At 35.1% G+C, this 16281-nt stretch overlaps 3 protein-coding genes and 1 long non-coding RNA gene across 11 annotated transcripts; 1 reads left to right on the top strand and 3 right to left on the bottom strand.

Moving 5' to 3' along the window:
* Positions 1–983: 983 nt before the first annotated feature.
* LOC147946578 (uncharacterized) lies at positions 984–1777 on the top strand. Its single transcript, XR_015586715.1, has 3 exons — positions 984–1077; positions 1198–1395; positions 1487–1777. It is a non-coding gene; the product is annotated as an uncharacterized LOC147946578 (long non-coding RNA).
* Positions 1778–2868: 1091 nt separating this feature from the next.
* LOC104770467 (putative beta-1,3-galactosyltransferase 1) lies at positions 2869–5619 on the bottom strand. Of its 6 annotated transcripts, none has more exons than XR_015595177.1 (11): positions 5279–5619; positions 4805–4886; positions 4692–4720; positions 4420–4613; positions 4269–4332; positions 4082–4154; positions 3875–3995; positions 3670–3787; positions 3463–3588; positions 3267–3379; positions 2869–3109 (listed from the first exon to the last, which is right to left on the bottom strand). XR_015595177.1 is itself a non-coding variant. In XM_087508383.1 (11 exons), exons 1-11 carry the CDS (start codon positions 5392–5394, stop codon positions 2961–2963), a joined length of 1158 nt encoding a protein of 385 aa, XP_087364509.1. In that variant the 5' UTR covers positions 5395–5619; the 3' UTR covers positions 2869–2960. The 6 variants fall into 6 exon arrangements, 4 of the variants coding, with proteins under 4 accessions (XP_087364509.1, XP_010493216.2, XP_010493204.2 ...); XR_015595176.1 differs by having other exon boundaries at positions 4692–4723; positions 5279–5587; XM_087508383.1 differs by having other exon boundaries at positions 3463–3591; positions 3700–3787.
* A 207-nt stretch (positions 5620–5826) lies between these two features.
* LOC104770449 (starch synthase 3, chloroplastic/amyloplastic) lies at positions 5827–11514 on the bottom strand. 3 transcript variants are annotated; one of them, XM_010494878.3, is made up of 16 exons: positions 11036–11514; positions 10414–10477; positions 9188–10318; positions 8857–9071; positions 8491–8764; positions 8239–8414; positions 8053–8160; positions 7848–7957; positions 7642–7747; positions 7377–7547; positions 7127–7255; positions 6852–7034; positions 6649–6780; positions 6452–6563; positions 6226–6349; positions 5827–6150 (listed from the first exon to the last, which is right to left on the bottom strand). In XM_010494878.3, the coding sequence occupies exons 1-16, from the start codon at positions 11150–11152 to the stop codon at positions 6021–6023; spliced, it is 3282 nt and encodes a 1093-aa protein (XP_010493180.2). In that variant the 5' UTR covers positions 11153–11514; the 3' UTR covers positions 5827–6020. The 3 variants fall into 3 exon arrangements, with proteins under 3 accessions (XP_010493180.2, XP_010493194.2, XP_010493185.2); XM_010494892.3 differs by having other exon boundaries at positions 10568–11492; XM_010494883.3 differs by having other exon boundaries at positions 11066–11425.
* On the bottom strand, positions 11383–14252 carry LOC104778680 (uncharacterized). Its single transcript, XM_010503129.3, has one exon. The coding sequence runs from the start codon at positions 13872–13874 to the stop codon at positions 11901–11903; it is 1974 nt and encodes a 657-aa protein (XP_010501431.2). The 5' UTR covers positions 13875–14252; the 3' UTR covers positions 11383–11900.
* Between the last annotated feature and the right edge of the window lie 2029 nt (positions 14253–16281).

Genomic DNA, 16281 nt, shown 5'->3' with positions numbered 1-16281 from the left:
TTTCAGCAAAGTCAATTATTTCTTAAGTATAGTTTTCGAATGTATTTTGTTGCAAGATCTTGCAATGAAATTTTATAAACAACTCCTAAATATAAAGTTGATCACTCTATTATTGATATGAAATCTTCGAAAATTAGGACAATTATTCTATGTATGCATTTTACTTTGTAATCTATTAAAAAATTTGTAGATGTAAAAGTTGGCAAAACGAATATTTAGAAATAAGTTTTGAGACATGAGAAACAGACTCCGATACAAGATCACTTTCATGATTTTTTTTTTTTTTTTTGAAAGACGACGATTCATATGTTTTATGTTTTTCCAATAGGTACATAAAACATATCTTTACATTTTTTGAAGGATATATTAAATAAATGATAGTAACTTAACAAGAAAAGAAATAAATAGGGGGGGAGAATATTTGGAAAGTTGAGCCATATTAATTTCGAAATTCAAATGTATATTGGGAGTGGCACAACCCCACCAACATGCCTTGCTCTCTCTTACAAACCTCATAAATACTAAATTGAAAGCTCGTGGGAACCTTGTTCGGTTGTTCCTTTGATTAATCGTCGTTATCTACCATATAACACACATATACACACAACACACACACACACACATCAAGTTACCAATATACAAAAACCCTATAAAAAAACGAAGAAAGTGTAAAAATCGGAAACAAATAAATTACCTATCAGAAGTTTTTTAAAATTATATTGCTCACTGCGACAACAAAAACAAAAACTTGTTCTTCAAATTTCAAGATAATAATTATTGATATCATCGATTAATTATATGTATAAACAAATATTAGTATTATCTTTTGAAAAAGAGTTATTTTCATAGAAACAAATTCAAATTTAATAAACCAACCTCCTTTTTGGTATGGGGTTGTTGGTCTAATTTAATGCTTGTCGCTTGCCTTGCCTCTCTTTTCAACCATCTTCGTATTTATATCTTCTTCTTCACTATGCACAACCATGAACTTTGCTAACAGCCGCAATTCTATTTTTCTCCTTTGTTTCTTCTTCTAACTATTAATTGTTTTTTTGACGTCTCTGAGATTATCATACGGTAAGTGTTTCTCAAGGATCCCAATGGTTCTCTCCGGTAAGTTAACACTTTTTTGTGTCCATAATCATAACTAGCTATCGTTACTTTTTTTTTTTTTTTTTGTTTCTTGGTTTTCTGGAGCTAACTGGAGTTAACAATGGAACGAGAATGGGGTTTATGAGAGGTAACAGCGAGATATTAGTGCGGTTCAATCAAATAGTCGTCCTCTTTAACTTATGGAGATCGGTGTTGTTCGATTGAGCCGTGCCAATATCACGCGGTTAGCCAAAATTTATGGCAAAAAGATGGTTTATCATATCCCTAACCCTAACCTTAAAGGTATGTATCATTATTTTTTTTATTGGTTTCATTTCTGAATAATATTCCTTTGAATCACTATTTTAAAAAATATTATGTTTTTACTCTACAGGCTTCGAAGGAACAAGCAACACACAACCCAAAATCCAAGTACAACTGCGATTTGCACTTCTATTTTTAGGAAGTATTTAAGGAATTATAAGTAAAAAATATATAGTAACATGCTAAGAGAGTAAAAGTACTAGCTAGAATGTAAAAAAAATTTCGTTTTTTAGTATCATGATGATATTACAAAATACAATAAGTATTAATTTGTAATTATCTGTACCTTTTTTGTCTTAACTGTCGAATGTTTAATCTTATTTGTTATTTAAATAAATGTGTATATGCTTCTTGTTGTTAACCTCACGAAAACTAGGAAGTCTGTTTTCTGGACTTGGTCTCTCAATAATGTTAAAATCCAAGAATTTCCATAAAATCGTTCCACATTTCCGGAAGTATGTTTGTGAAACAAACAACACATACTGTATTATATTATTTCTAGTGTAGTGTCATTTCTTGTTTCCCCGACGATGTCAAATAAACATTAGAGAATAGGAGAATTACAAACTACGTGAACAAAACAAGAGAGTCGTATTGAAAATGTGAAAATCTGATTTCATGACTTCAAAAAAAAAAGCATCGAATAGAAACATGATGGTGTTCTTAGCCCAGGAAAATAATAAATTTAATGAATAGTGGGCTTAAAACACAATTTTTGATCTTAAAGTAGAACTGATTTAACGATAGTTCTTGTGTACGTGGTGTTACGGGAGTGGTTGAATTTGGTATTGTATTTTGAATTTGTTTTTTTTTTAAATTTTATTTATAATGTTTTTTTGTTTCATTTTTGAATTTGGTATTGTATTTTGAATTTTAGTAAAAGTTTTTTTAGTTTGCAATTTAAATGTAATTTTTAAAAGTTTTTAAAATTGTAATATATTTAAGATTATTATATTATTAAATCTTATGATCTTAAACATGTTTTCCCAATAACTAATTTCTTAACAAAAGATCTAAACTAACGATCTTACATTATTTTCATAATATTTTTATCCAAAAGTGTTCCCCCATTAAAGATGCCCTTAGGAGTTTTGATCCTCCATTAATGATGCCCGAGTTTTGAGCCTTCTTAAGTCTTATACTAAGCCATTATCAACACAAAATATATTATAGAAAAGCACAAAAGGAGTCCAATAAAAGATTTAATGAGGATGCAAAAAAGGACATGTGGAATTTAATAGAAAAGCACAACAATAAGGACTCTCTGTCTGTCATAGGACAAACCAAATGTGACCAACACATTATTTCTTTGTCTCTCATTAAACTACTTCACTAACTATTTTTTGCAATACCATTTATTCATTTTCTGACCAATACCCTACTAACTATATAACCCCACCACCCCCACCCAAAAATAAAAAAATAGTATAGTCTTGAATTATTTTCACTCTCTTTTTTTTTTCCTTTGAGAAATTAGCTTTACTGGAATTATAAACTCCAACTTAATTAATATTAGCAAGTTTACCCATTAAGAAATTTTGTTTTTAGGAAGTTAACGTCCATAACGCATTTTGAGGTTCCCCACAACGTTCGTGAACGTCTGCCATCCTCTCGGCCGACCAACAAATTCCGCTGCATTTCCAGTCAAACGACGCAGCACAAACACTGCCCATCACTGCTTTTAGTTCACAATCTGCGTTTCAAAAAACATACAAGTTTTGATTAATAATTTTTTATTTATTTAGATGCGAATCCTAAACTCTTTTGTAAATCAACTTATAATAAAACCGGTTACAACTACGGACTAAACCGAGCCAAACCAGGAAAAAATGTTAAGCTCTTTAATTTACCATGAGGAGAAGTACTGCAACAGAGTTTTTTCTCATCAACATGTTCTACATTCAGTCCGATGAACCAAGATCCCAACGAAACATCCTCATTCGCATACTTGTGCAGTAAATCCCTTACTCCAACGAAACAAATGAGATCTTTAGATTTGGTTTGCATTTAACCGCTAATGCCATGTTAGGAAAAAAAAAAACTTACTGGTTTATCAATATGTAAGTAGCTAGATCTTTAGATATGGCGTAAAACTGTCCCGTGGCATGACGGAAATACTTGTTTCCTACCTCTCCAAACTTCCAATACTCCGGTTCATGGTACTTGACACTCCTGCTTTTTTAGCCACAAATATAAAAAATTCCGGAAGGGTTGCTGGTTTTAGGCTGTTTTTAAGTACCTACAAATCCTCACCTTAGAAGGGTAGGTAGGTTTTTGACTTACTTTCTGGCTAGGACGGGGCCGGACTTCATGCAACCAACATAAACCCGAGGCTTGTTTCTGTGTGTGGATAAAGTCGTCTTGAGAGTGGCTGCAAAAAATAAACGGACCAAGGCTTAAAAACAGAATGGATGATTGATAGTATAAGATAAAAGGTGAAACAATTAATTTTGATTACCAAGATTCACATGAACGTCATCATCAACTTTGATGTAGAATTCAGCATCCCACAAGGAAACAGCGGTAGCGAAAAACGTTTTTGTCTTGGCGGATAACTCCATGTAACCCTCAATATGTTCCTGTTTGTTATCTCAAGATTTGAATCAAAGTAGCATTAAATTACCAAAACACACAAAAGTTTGTCATCATCTTGCACAGGTTATACCAGTCTCAAGAAATCTCCGTGTGTTTTCTCTTCTGCTTCAATAGCTTTATCAAGAATTCCACGAGACAACACACTGCAACCAGAACACAAGAACATATAAAAATGTCGGTATTCACAAAGTAAAGTAGCTAGTGGTATAAATGCTTAGTTTTTTTTTTCACTACAGAACATGTCTTCTTTGTTGTACCTGTGTCCTATAACAAAGCGAACAATGATGCCTTTCTCTTCTTCAAGTTTCTTAAGCTTCTCTCCTGAATGATAGTTTATAAACCGAAAAAAAGTTACAGTTTCTGGTTAATTTACACAAGAAATCAAGAAACCAGAAACTGCCTCCTTACCTTGTGGCATCCATGTTGACCGGACCGAGTCACGTCTCTTACGACTACTAAAGGCCGTGTTAATACCTATAACCATGAAGTAGTTTCTTTTCTTGGCTTCATTGGATATGTTAAATTTCCCATACAATGACTCGCGTTCTGCTCTAGCAGCTACTAACTTCATCTCTAAATGTGATATGGATTTATCTAAGATCCTGCATATTTACATTCATCATTATCTAAACAGATACTAGTTCATTAATGCATCTGGTATAGTTTCCAAATGGTTTTACCCGATAGTGTTGTTATCATAGTCCAAAACCTGCTAAGAACACAAGATCAAACAATGTATCATCGAAAGGGCCAGGTGAATTAGTGATGCAAACCCGCAGAAGTTAAATCTTACATTCTTTTTATAGCAGTCACTGGAACTTAAGCTTAGTTTGGATAGTCTTGATACGCCTCTAGCTCCAGGTACATTCCACATCCTGATATAATGATTATCATTTATTCCATAGTGATACATAGTTTTGCAACAAAGAGATACAATTACAACGTGACACCATTTGATCAAATCAGTGTAAAATAGAGTTTTTTTTTCCCTTAATTCTTCACAAAAGCTACAAGGGATACATACAGACCGACAAGTCTCTAAGCTTAAAAAGCATGTCTTCACCGACAAAACGATAAGCTTCAAAAAATCTACTTAAATTTAGAGAATCACAAGGCAGATTTTAGTCCCAAGAAGATGAAATTAGTAACAACACATTAGAAAACACCCAAATGATTATAATTCCAGAAGAAGAAGAAAAAAGCTAGAATCAGACATGAACAGTGAGATACACAAAATTCTAACACAATCATGTAGTAAAAGATTTACCTGTTAGTGAAGAACACTCCAAGGCAAAAACTTGCGAGGCACAAGAGAAATACAGAGTTTCTATAAATTACATTTCTAGGAGTAAAATAGTAATCTCCTCTGTTCTTGAAAGACATTAGGATTTGGCTTCTTGTGGATTCAAATCCGTGAAAGCCAAAAAAAAAAAAAGGGTCAATGCAAAATCAAAGATTTGTTTAATTTGGAGTCAAAAAGATTCAAGCTTTTTTTGTTTTCTTTTCTTGGTGGGTCTATTTACAGTTCTTTTATGCACTCTCACTCTCTCTCTCTCTCTCCGCATGAAGAAAGAACAAACATACACCTGTTGTTTCACTTTATTTTATAACTTAAGAAATGGGTAACGTTTGGGAAATACAATAATGACGTTACTAATTATAGATTTTAGAGTTATCAAAATTACCAAAACTGATGATTTCTTAAGCTACTTACTAATAATGATAACTGCAGCTGCAGATCAAGTACCGGGTTGTATTGCACTTTGAACCGGTTCGGGTTTAGGATTATGAAAAATTTATAATCACTAATCAGTGTGTATAAAATAAACTTTTATTTATTCGGAATTACAGAGCAGAATGCAAGAATCCATAGTCCTAAACGTTCTTTAAATGGCATTCGGAATGTAAATGTAGAAGAAAGGATCAAACTCAGGTAAAAGGTGTATTTAGCTAATTTCTGTACATACAAAAGAGTATTTGATCACAAAGTTTCCTTTTGGTTTTTTTGTCTACTTGCGTGCGGAGTGATAGAGCTCAAGATACTCAAGTGCAGGACGGTTCCATGACCAGTCTTGTTCCATCACCGTCTTGCACAACGAATTGAACCAGTCTCTACCATCGTACCACGCCGATATCGCCCTTGAAACACACAAGAAACACCTGTTAATAATGCTAGAATCAAAGAGAGTGTTAGTTTAGAGTTTGGTAGTTTACCTATTGAGGGCATAATCCACACCAGGAGCATCAGCCCCGTCGAAGCTGAAGCCATTAGGTTCAAGAACTTGAGCTTGTGCCCTTTCTTTATCATGGTCAACATCAAAAACTGTGTCGTAAAGTCCTATTGGACAAAGATAAACCATTACCCTGAAGTCAGCTTGCTCTTGAGTGAAACAGGTAAAAGAAAGCTTTAAGATATCTATTCATAGCCAAAAACAGTCACCTCCAGTTTTTCGAACGACAGGAACAGCACCGTATCTCATGGCTATGAGCTGCGTCAGGCCACACGGCTCAAATATCGATGGTACAAGAATAAAGTCAGCCCCTGCGTAAATCTGGAGAGTACATCACAGACTTAGACCAATACCAAAAGCAAATTAAGGAACAAAAAACGAATAAAGGTTTGTTATTTTGTTCTACCAAATGGGAGAGAGGTTCATCATAGGTTAGAACAAGCCGAGCTCGGTCACCATGAGAAGAATGCAATTGGTTTGCCAAGTTTACGAAATCATTCTGGATCCGAGGATCTGGAGCTGAACCTAACAACACAACCTGCTTTTAAGAAAACCGGTAAGGATTGTGAATAAGTTCATGACAGGAATTTAATAAGGGTAGAAAAGGACCTGTCCATTCCGTTCCAAGGTACGCCAAATAGCGTGTTTGATCAAATGTATTCCTTTCTGGTGAGTTAAGCGTGTAATAATTCCTACTACCGGAAGATCGCCATTCTGTAGTCCAAGCTTGGTTTGCAATTCTTCCTTCGCTGCTTTTTTGCCTTCTACTACGTTCTCTGGAGTATAAGGTACCTAAGAAGTAAGAACCACACAAAGTGTTCAAACATCACAAAATTAACAAGAAAATTTAAAGACGGGAAAGGAGAGGATACAATGAAGCTTACGGGAAGGAAATTATCGTTATATGGATCCCATATTTCCGGATCGATCCCGTTTATTATTCCGTGAAACTTGTATAAATGTGGAGAGATTACAGAGTTTCCAGCAACTTCCTTGGCATACGTTGGTGAAACCTAGTATAATGTTAAAGACTAGACCGAGTCATGCTTGTTCTCAGCTTCTTCGGAGAAAAGGCACAAAGGATATTTCTTTGATAACAGATCTCTTGAAAAGAGAAGGCTTTCCAGGATTTACCGTTGTAGCTTTGTCTGCAAATGTCATTGCTTTACCAATCTCATTTGCTCCAAATTCCAAATTATGAATTGTGAAGACAACACGGGTTTTAATTAAACCGTAATGCGTGTAATGATCCTTAAATAACCATGAAATCGGAGCACTGGACCAGTCGTGGCAGTGAAGAATGTCCTGTAGATGGTGCGAGCACGAGTAAGAGCAGCTAGTTAGAACAAAGTAGTAATACTCTCTAATGAGAACTCTCCAAGAGAACGTGTAGACTCACTGGATGAAAACCTCCTTGGAGAAGAAATTCAAGAGCTGCGTGACAGAAGAAACCAAATCTTCCTGCATCATCTTTACAACCGTAAACACATCCTCGCTGAAACAATCTGCAGTACTCAAGCATTAACAACAACAACTTCTTCATGCCCTCAAGAGATGATGAATGAAATGTGAAAAGAGCTTAAAGAGAAATATGCATAAGCTAACCCATTTTGTGGATCTAAAAAATAAACCGAAAGGCCTTCTACTTTTCCATGCCAAACTTTTATTTCGGTTCCTCCCCAGTGATAACTTCTGTTGAATTGCAAGTCCTTCACCTATTTTCAAAAAAAAAAATTCAGGACGTAGAGAGAGATGCAGAAAACAAAAAAGGGAAGTGAAAGCGGAGAACATGAGAAGACATGGATCTTACAAAGTTGTGCTTTAAGCAATCATACTTTGGAAAAATGATATCCACATTATGGTTTAATTCTTGAACAGCGCGAGATAAACTAGTGACGACATCACCTAGGCCTCCAACCTGCAGGTATTAAATACACATAAACCTGAATACACATACAGTGTTTTGAAGGCTATAAACCCCACATCTTACGGTTACCTTCGCGATGGGTGCCATTTCAACAGCAATATGAACAATGTGCAATGGTGGTTCCTTTGAAATACCTCCCACGACTGGTAAATGGTAATCTAGACCATTTTTGTTATCAAACGTTCCACCATCTTCTTTATCAGAGAACACAAAGTCCATCATGTATGCATCCAATGGGACCTTAGCTGGAAAAAGAGAAAAATTAGTCACGTATTATGCAACAGCCACTAGAATGGAAACCTATTACAACTGTAAACGTACCTGTAGTCTTCACGTGTGAGCTTCCATCATCTGCTGCTTCCATTTTCTGAGGTGGCAAAGGACCCAAGCGATGGGTCCAACGATTAAAAGAGCCTCTAAACCAAATTTCAGGCTTTCCATTCAGAACCGTGTTTGTAGGATTGTAGAAGACAGTAACAGGGTTTCCCGCTTGAATCTCTAGAGGCTCGGTGTAAACCACGTCTTTCTGGGATAGAAGAAACTTTTTAAGTGTTCTTTCCTTTGTTTTGGCTTTCAAGCGAGCTGTTTTTTCCATCTGGAAATAAGAAAAGAAGGATGAAGAAATGTTTTGCAATATATCGTAAAGAGGATAAGCTGTTCTTTCTTTTACATGTGCTGATCACTGACCTTGGCACGCATAGCTTCCTCTTTTAACCGCCTTTCCTCCTGAAGTTTCCTAAACATCAGATTTTCTTCCTCTAACCAGTACATCTCTTCTGACGTTCTTCGAGGAACAAGTGCGTGGAAATCTTGGCGACTATTATTGTCATACAGAAACGCTCCTTTAGGGGGTCCATCAGCAAAGACCCAGTCAATGACTAGAGCACCACTGGGAACTACGACTGCATATTGAAATGAAAAAGATCAATATAAAGCAAATGGCAGCAATAAGATATGTGACTACAAAATATCAAAATGCAAGTTTTTTCAACAGGATATAAAAGTTTTACATACATACCTTCAGCGAACCACCAATCTCTGCTCTTTGGATCAGCCTTCAACTCATCATCAACAAGCTTTTCAACAATAGATAATCCCTCAACCCAATTATTAAACCCTCCATGTAACCAGAGTTCCTTGGAATTAGCCAGAGGACCTGAGCTTTTATTGTAGTATAATTTGACTTTATCTTCAGCCTTGAAATCACTTGGCTCAATGTACCAAACATTCTCAGCCGCGATTACAGCTTTCTTAATAGCCGGTTGAAGCAGTTCACGTCTCTTCTGAGTCTCAGCCTTTGCTTGTGACCTATCAGCTTCAATTGCAGCCTTTCGAGCTTCAATTATTCTATTCTCTTCTTTTTGCCTCTCCCTCTCAGCTTCTTCATTGGCTATCATCTCTTGCTCTCGCAATTTCTCTTCCAGAAGAAAATTCTCAAAGTCAACTTTATCCATCCCACCTTTTATCTCTACACAGAAATCTTTTGAGTCATTGTTGTCATATACACTTTGCCCATTGAAAAACACAAAATCCACCTTATAAGCTTCTTTGGGGATATGAAGGAGACATGACCACCAATCACCATGAATCCATGTCTTTTCCAATCTCCTCGTAAAAGACTTCCATCTCCAATCGTTGAACGCCCCCATGATCAAAACATCGGGTTCGTTTTTCAGAGTCGATAGATTCCTGTTGAGAAACACTTCTATGTCTTCATCAGGTTTGACAACAACGGGATACACAAACATTCTATTACCCCTCGCCAAATTTTCCTTTGCAAGGGCTTCTATTTCCTTCCTACGAAGATTCTCTCTTTCATTTTTTAACTTTTGTTCTAACAAATCATCATCCTCGGTCGTTTTCTTATCCAAAAGGCCACTTCCACCTTTAATATCCAAGCTATCTGACACATTCTTCTCATCAAAAACAACAGAGCCTTGTTTCTGTACATCCGCCTTAGTTCCGGGAAACTTACTAACCCCTATTACCTTATTTGTTACTGTGGAAGTGGCATTACTATCTTTTTCACCATTCTTCTTCTGAGTTCTTTTCTGAGCACTTCCTGCTGTTGTTGGCCGCCCAAAACCTCTGGGACCTGAGCTTTTTGGTCCTGAAGCTGCCATTCTTCCTTGCTTCTTCCTTGAAAAATCTTGGTTCAAGAAAATAAGAATCGCATCAAAAGGACTGAATCAGTAATCACAATGAAAAGTTATAAACCCTATGAACCGAGTCTTGATTCTTAACCTGCACTTGCCGTGATCTGATGCAGAAACCCATTTGATTTGTATTGACTTTCCAAAGAAGCAAGCTGCAAAACCAAACACGTCGATGGTAAGACAAACTAATTCAATCACCTTCTCACAAGCTCTAAGCCACAACCAAGAATACATATACTCACACCAGAGGTAAACAAGCTAGATATAAAAGATGAGACATTTGCATTCCTCTTAGCTCTAAACCGTGAATCTTCAGATCGGACTCATTAAAATAAAAAGCTCATTAGTCCCCAAAAATCTTGTCTTTGTCCCCTCTAACTTGGTTTCAAAAGTTAAGGCTTTCAATGAGCTGATGATGGTACCAAGAAAAATTGAAAATTTCTAATAGATTAAGCTCTGGTCCTACAATACACCAAATTCGAAACGAGGTTTCTAACATGAGTATCCCAATCCAGAGACCCTACCAGAGTTGAATCCTCTAATAAAAAATAGTACATTGATTCAATTAAGGATATCCTATTCCAAAAGACGATCCCACAGAGAGAAAAAAGTAGAGAACAGTGTGCACTTCAATTTCCGATAAAGTAGAATCCAAAGTCATATCAGCGAAAAAGATGGAGTCGGGAAGAAGAAAAAGCAAAGAGCTTTACAGTAGAATTAGAGCGAGGAAAAAACCCAACAGAGGAAGTAGTGATTTTGAGCCGACCCTTCTCCTGCAAAACCGCTCCGAGACTCGCTGGTCTCTGTATCTGCCAACACACTTCCATAGCTGCCAAAGAAGAAGACGAAGAGAGAGAGAGATAGACTAAAGAAAGTGGCCGTGTACACTGTTCAGGTATATGCTTGCTTAGACTAGAAAGAGAGAATGTTTGTTGTTGAAGCAGCCCCAGCCCCCTCTCCCACTGCCTCACCACTCTTCTTAATCACTCAACTCTGAAACTGATCTCCTTCATTATTTTATTCTTAATTTACAAAAATTCACTAACTTAAATAGTCATGAGAGAATCCATGCGTTGATTAGTATTATTATAAAATCAATTAAAAAACATAAGGTGCTCTGATATGTTGACATCTAGCAAAATTACAACAGAAGATTTTATACAAATCGCAGTCTCTCACACGCAGCCATTCATTTTTTAACTTGTAGCAATTCATCGGCGATATATATTATTTTCGTCTGCTTCTCAGGTAATATTCCTTACGGTGTCTAAGCAACATAGCATCAATCTGGACGGTTGTTAATCCATAAGCAATCAAACTTGTTTAGTAACGTAGATCAGTAAATGTATGGTCTTCTTCTTCTTTTTTTTTCTTCTAAATACAAAAGCTCGTGACAACGAAATCGTCTGGCCGGTGCGTAACCGTCACGTGTTAGACAATCATTCTATTTACAAGTCCACGTCAGGACTAGGCACGATCCTGTTTCCAACGCTGACCGTTGATTACAAGAATCCTCAAAGGCTCCCCACGTGTACGAACAAGAATACGATAAAACCCTCCGAATGATTCAGTAGTTTAGTTTGCTACGGAGCTTGAATTAAGAAGTGGATGAACAATAGATCGGTAGATATGTTCATGAGGTGTAACTCCTCGAAGAATCATGTAATCATGAAGCTCAACGACTTCTTCTAGACCAATATTCTTACTAAACGATGTAATCAAAGTTGCATATGTTATAGGATCCGGAGCAACACCTCTTTGAACCATAATCTTCAATACCTCTTTCGCTTTCTCGTAACAACCAAACTTGCATAAGTGATTGATCAAGATGTTGTAAGTCACCAGACTAACCAACTTCTCATCGTCCTGTGTCTGCACTTTAGATATGATGTTGACAGCTTCTTCCACATTTCCGGTTTTGAGAGACTCGTTCAACAGTGTGTTGTAAGTTATAGCGTCCTTACTTGCCATAGCGTTCACAACCGCTTCAGCTGCACCAGCTAATCCTCTTTTGCTTAATCCATTCACAATTGAATTGTAAATCACAAGATTCGGAGTTTTCTTCATTTTGATCATACCATCATATGTATCGATAGCTCTTTCCAACTTCCCTTCCTTTAGGTAACCGTCAATCAAAGTACCAAACGTAATCACATCAAGAACCATACCACGAACCAACATATTTCCTAGAATCTGATCAGCACATGGAAGCTTCTTATCCTTTACGAAATGGTGCATAAGCGTATTGTGACAAACTACATCTTCCCCTAGATTCTTCTCTGAAATCTGTCTCTGAAAATCAACAGCTTCCTGTACATATCCGTTTTTGCATAAACCTCTTACAACAATGGCATGAGTAAACTTATCAATTTGCATCTTCTTACTGATCATATCACGCAACACCTTCATTGCTCCTTTAGTATCACCTTCCATAAACAGCCAATAAACAATAGAGTTACAGACAACAGTATTCGCCACAAGTCCCTTACTTGTCATCTCATCACACAACCTTAAAGCTTCATCTGAACTTCCAGCTCTGCCATACGCATCAACTAAAGCTCCATAGGTTCTTTCATTGCAACCAACACCTGAATCAACCATGTCACCGCGGATCCTTTCCGCCAAATCCAATCTCCCGACCTTGCAAAACCCATTGATAACGGAATTGTACGTCACAGCATTAGGTGAGACAAAGAATCCAGACATCACTCCCATCTTCCCTAAGAGCTTCAAAGCAAATCCCATATCCCCCGTCTTACAAGCTCCATCAATCATCATATTAAAGCTAACAACATTAGGCCAAACCCCACACTTAAGCATCCGGTAAAACACTGATAACGCTTCACGCAACTTATTCTCCTTACAAAACGAATAAATGACAAGATTAAAAGTATTCACATTCTCAACATGCCCTAAAGAACCCATCTCCTTGTAAACCTTCCAAAACCAATCAATCTCATTCAAATTCAATAAACAACCCATAAAATTATTCAACGCATGAACAGATACCCAAAAACCCTCTGCTCTTGTCTTATCAATCACTTCATAAACTCCTTCAGGATCACTATTCTGTGTACAAGCCCTAACTAATGAATCAAACACATCAATACTCGAACCACACGCTTGGTAACTTCGAATCAAACCGGACAAAACATGTGAAGGACTCAACTTTTCACCTTCCACAGACATCAAATCCACCATAATCGATAAAGCATCATCGAATCTTCTCGATTCCACCAGCAAATGAATCATCACACAAGAAGCTTCGAAACGATTCTCAGACTTAGCAACATTATTATTACCTAAAACCCAGTTGTAGAACTCTAGAGCTAGCTTCGGTGAGCTTCGAAACTCGCGAAGAACTCGACTTACCAACGAATTTGTGAGATTTGAGGAGAATTGATGAAAAGTGTTCCATCTTCTCTGTTTTAAATTCAAACAGAGAGCACTAAAGAGAATGTCTTCAGGCTCAGGATTCGAGAACTTCTTAGCGACGTGGAAGAAACGTACAAGGAAGCTTGTTCTTCTGGAGAAAACGTGAGCTAACATACGTTACCAGAAATTAAGTAATCAGATTACGATAATCACACTACTAAACCCTATTTGCAAAAACCCTAAATCTAGGCAGAGGTCTTTAAACGTAAAATTCGAAGGCATGGTCTTCCGATGTAAGAGCCTCGATACTGGAGGCTTAAAACTTCGCGATGGATAACTCCGGCGACGGCGGCTGCGTAAGTTTTTAGTTGCAGAGAGAAAGATGAGAAACGGTACAAATAAAAAGACAACGAGGTTAAATACTTAACCAGATTACCGGTTTAAAAATAACCGAAATGGTTTGGTGGTTCACAAAAAAAAACTTGGAACATTGAGGCTTAGATAAAAAAAAAAAAAAAGCTGTATTTAGATAAAAAAAAATATCTTTGTAGCCCGTTCGCTTCCGCATTTTTTTCTGATTAATTTATACCGAATATAAGAAGGGAAAATTCCCAAAAAAACACAAACTATTTAATATTTATCAGAAAAAATATGAACTTTTTTTGTTGTCAAAAAAATACACAAAATATTTTTTAATTGATGAAAAATATATAAATAATTATTTTTTCCAATTTATCTTCGTTTCCGATACGACTGTTAACGGCATTGTGACGGGGTTACTATTTTTTGAAAAAATTCCAGAAAATACATAAATTATTTATTTTTACCAAAATAATACATGAACTTTTTTAAGTTTGCCTGAAAATATATAATTTTTCATTTCTTATTTTTCCATTAACAATGTTATAGATCATAACTCATAATTTTCTATGCTCTTTTGGAAAAAAAAACAAAATCAGTTCAAACTCCATTAGCGCATAAAAACGAGTTTGAACTGGTTTTATGTTTTTCTTCTTTTTCCTTAAGGTAGATTAGAATATCGAAGGAAAAAAAATCAAAAAATTAATAAGATGAGCGGTAGTTTTTTTTGGGAATTTTCCCAATTTACGTGTATTTCAATGCCAGTTCGAGTGTGGTAAATTGGATCTTCAGACGTTCTGGTTCCACTGCACTTCCCACTGCAAGGCTACAACCATCTGCTCAAAGAGTTCTTTGGTCTTCTGAGTGCAATCATCGATTCTAATATCTTGTGCTTCTCCAATAGCACAAGATATCAAGATCTCCAACTGATTTTGATACAAACTTCATATTAAATTAATTTTAAGACTTTATTCAAAAATTGTATGATCTTTATATCGTCAATAAAAACTAAAGAATATTTTAAAGTAGTCTTAAAATTTTATTGTAGGTTAATACTTAATATTAATTATCAATATTTAACATGACATATATAAATTTAGTTATAAATTTTATTTTTAAATCAAATGTAAAATTCATTTTAGATACACTAAAAGTAGTATTGGTATTTTTATTGTAATTTGATTTATTTAATATTTAATCTATTTTAAAAGAAATTATTATTTTTGGTCACCATTTATTATTTTATTCACTTTCTGCATCTTTTCTTTTAATTCCTAAAAAAATATTTATTTTGGTACGCATTATTCTTTTTTATTTATTTTCTTTTTGTTTCTTTAATGGTTAACAATAGAAGCCTATACGTTTTTAATATTTATTTATATGTAATTTTTTTAATAGAAATATGTAGTGTTTTTTTTTTGAGTTTAATGTTTTATAAATTAGTACATATATAGTGTGTAACACTTTAATAATGTATGTTGTGGAGTTACGTATAAAAAACCTTTACTAGATACATTAAAAGTAGTATTGGTATTTTTATTGTAATTTGATTTATTTAATATTTAATCTATTTTAAAAGAAATTATTATTTTTAGTCACCATTTATTATTTTATTCACTTTCTGCATCTTTTCTTTTAATTCCTAAAAAAATATATATTCTGGTACGCATTATTCTTTTTTATTTATTTTCTTTTTGTTTCTTTAATGGTTAACAATAGAAGCCTATACGTTTTTAATATTTATTTATATGTAATTTTTTTAATAGAAATGTGTAGTGTTTTTTTTTTGATTTAATGTTTTATAAATTAGTACATATATAGTGTGTAACACTTTAATAATGTATGTTGTGGAGTTACGTATAAAAAACCTTTACTAGTATAGATTATGATTTTACTTTTATATTTTTAAAGAGAAGAAAAGCTGATTTAAAAGTCTAGAGAGGTTGGTTTTCAAAAAAAAAAAAAAGTCTAGAGAGGCATCGGGTCTAATAGACTACAGGCAACACAATCTATTGCCATACAGGCCCAATTAAGCAAAAACTTGGAATATTGAGGCCTTTTAAGCACAGTATTTTTAATTTATTTATGTATCTCTTTAATTCACTATCACAAGCCATTACGTTACGTATCAGCAGTATTAGATTAAGCCAGACTTTAACCCTCATTTTATGAATAATGTTCACTAGCCTCATCACGTACCATATTAAACTACCACAATTTG

Source organism: Camelina sativa, chromosome 3 (assembly GCF_030686135.1).
Source record: "Camelina sativa cultivar CO46 ecotype springtype chromosome 3, ASM3068613v1".
Lineage (NCBI taxonomy): Eukaryota > Viridiplantae > Streptophyta > Magnoliopsida > Brassicales > Brassicaceae > Camelina > Camelina sativa.
Note: the sequence above shows the minus strand (reverse complement) of the source record. Positions and strands in the feature narration are given on the sequence as shown.

Bases quoted from the DNA above. Each gene is read 5' to 3' on its own strand.
- LOC104770467 (XM_010494902.3), bottom strand. From the start codon at position 5,394: ATGTCTTTCAAGAACAGAGGAGATTACTATTTTACTCCTAGAAATGTA. The intron at 3,592-3,699 runs GTAAGTCAAAAA...TGGCTAAAAAAG, and splicing joins GGCCCCGTCCTAGCCAGAAA to CAGGAGTGTCAAGTACCATG. The intron at 3,380-3,462 runs GTAAGTTTTTTT...CGTTGGAGTAAG, and splicing joins ACTTACATATTGATAAACCA to GGATTTACTGCACAAGTATG.
- LOC104770449 (XM_010494878.3), bottom strand. From the start codon at position 11,152: ATGGAAGTGTGTTGGCAGATACAGAGACCAGCGAGTCTCGGAGCGGTT. The intron at 7,748-7,847 runs GTTAGCTTATGC...TGAGTACTGCAG, and splicing joins TTTTTAGATCCACAAAATGG to ATTGTTTCAGCGAGGATGTG. The intron at 7,548-7,641 runs GTGAGTCTACAC...CACCATCTACAG, and splicing joins TCCAAGGAGGTTTTCATCCA to GACATTCTTCACTGCCACGA.
- LOC104778680 (XM_010503129.3), bottom strand. From the start codon at position 13,874: ATGTTAGCTCACGTTTTCTCCAGAAGAACAAGCTTCCTTGTACGTTTC.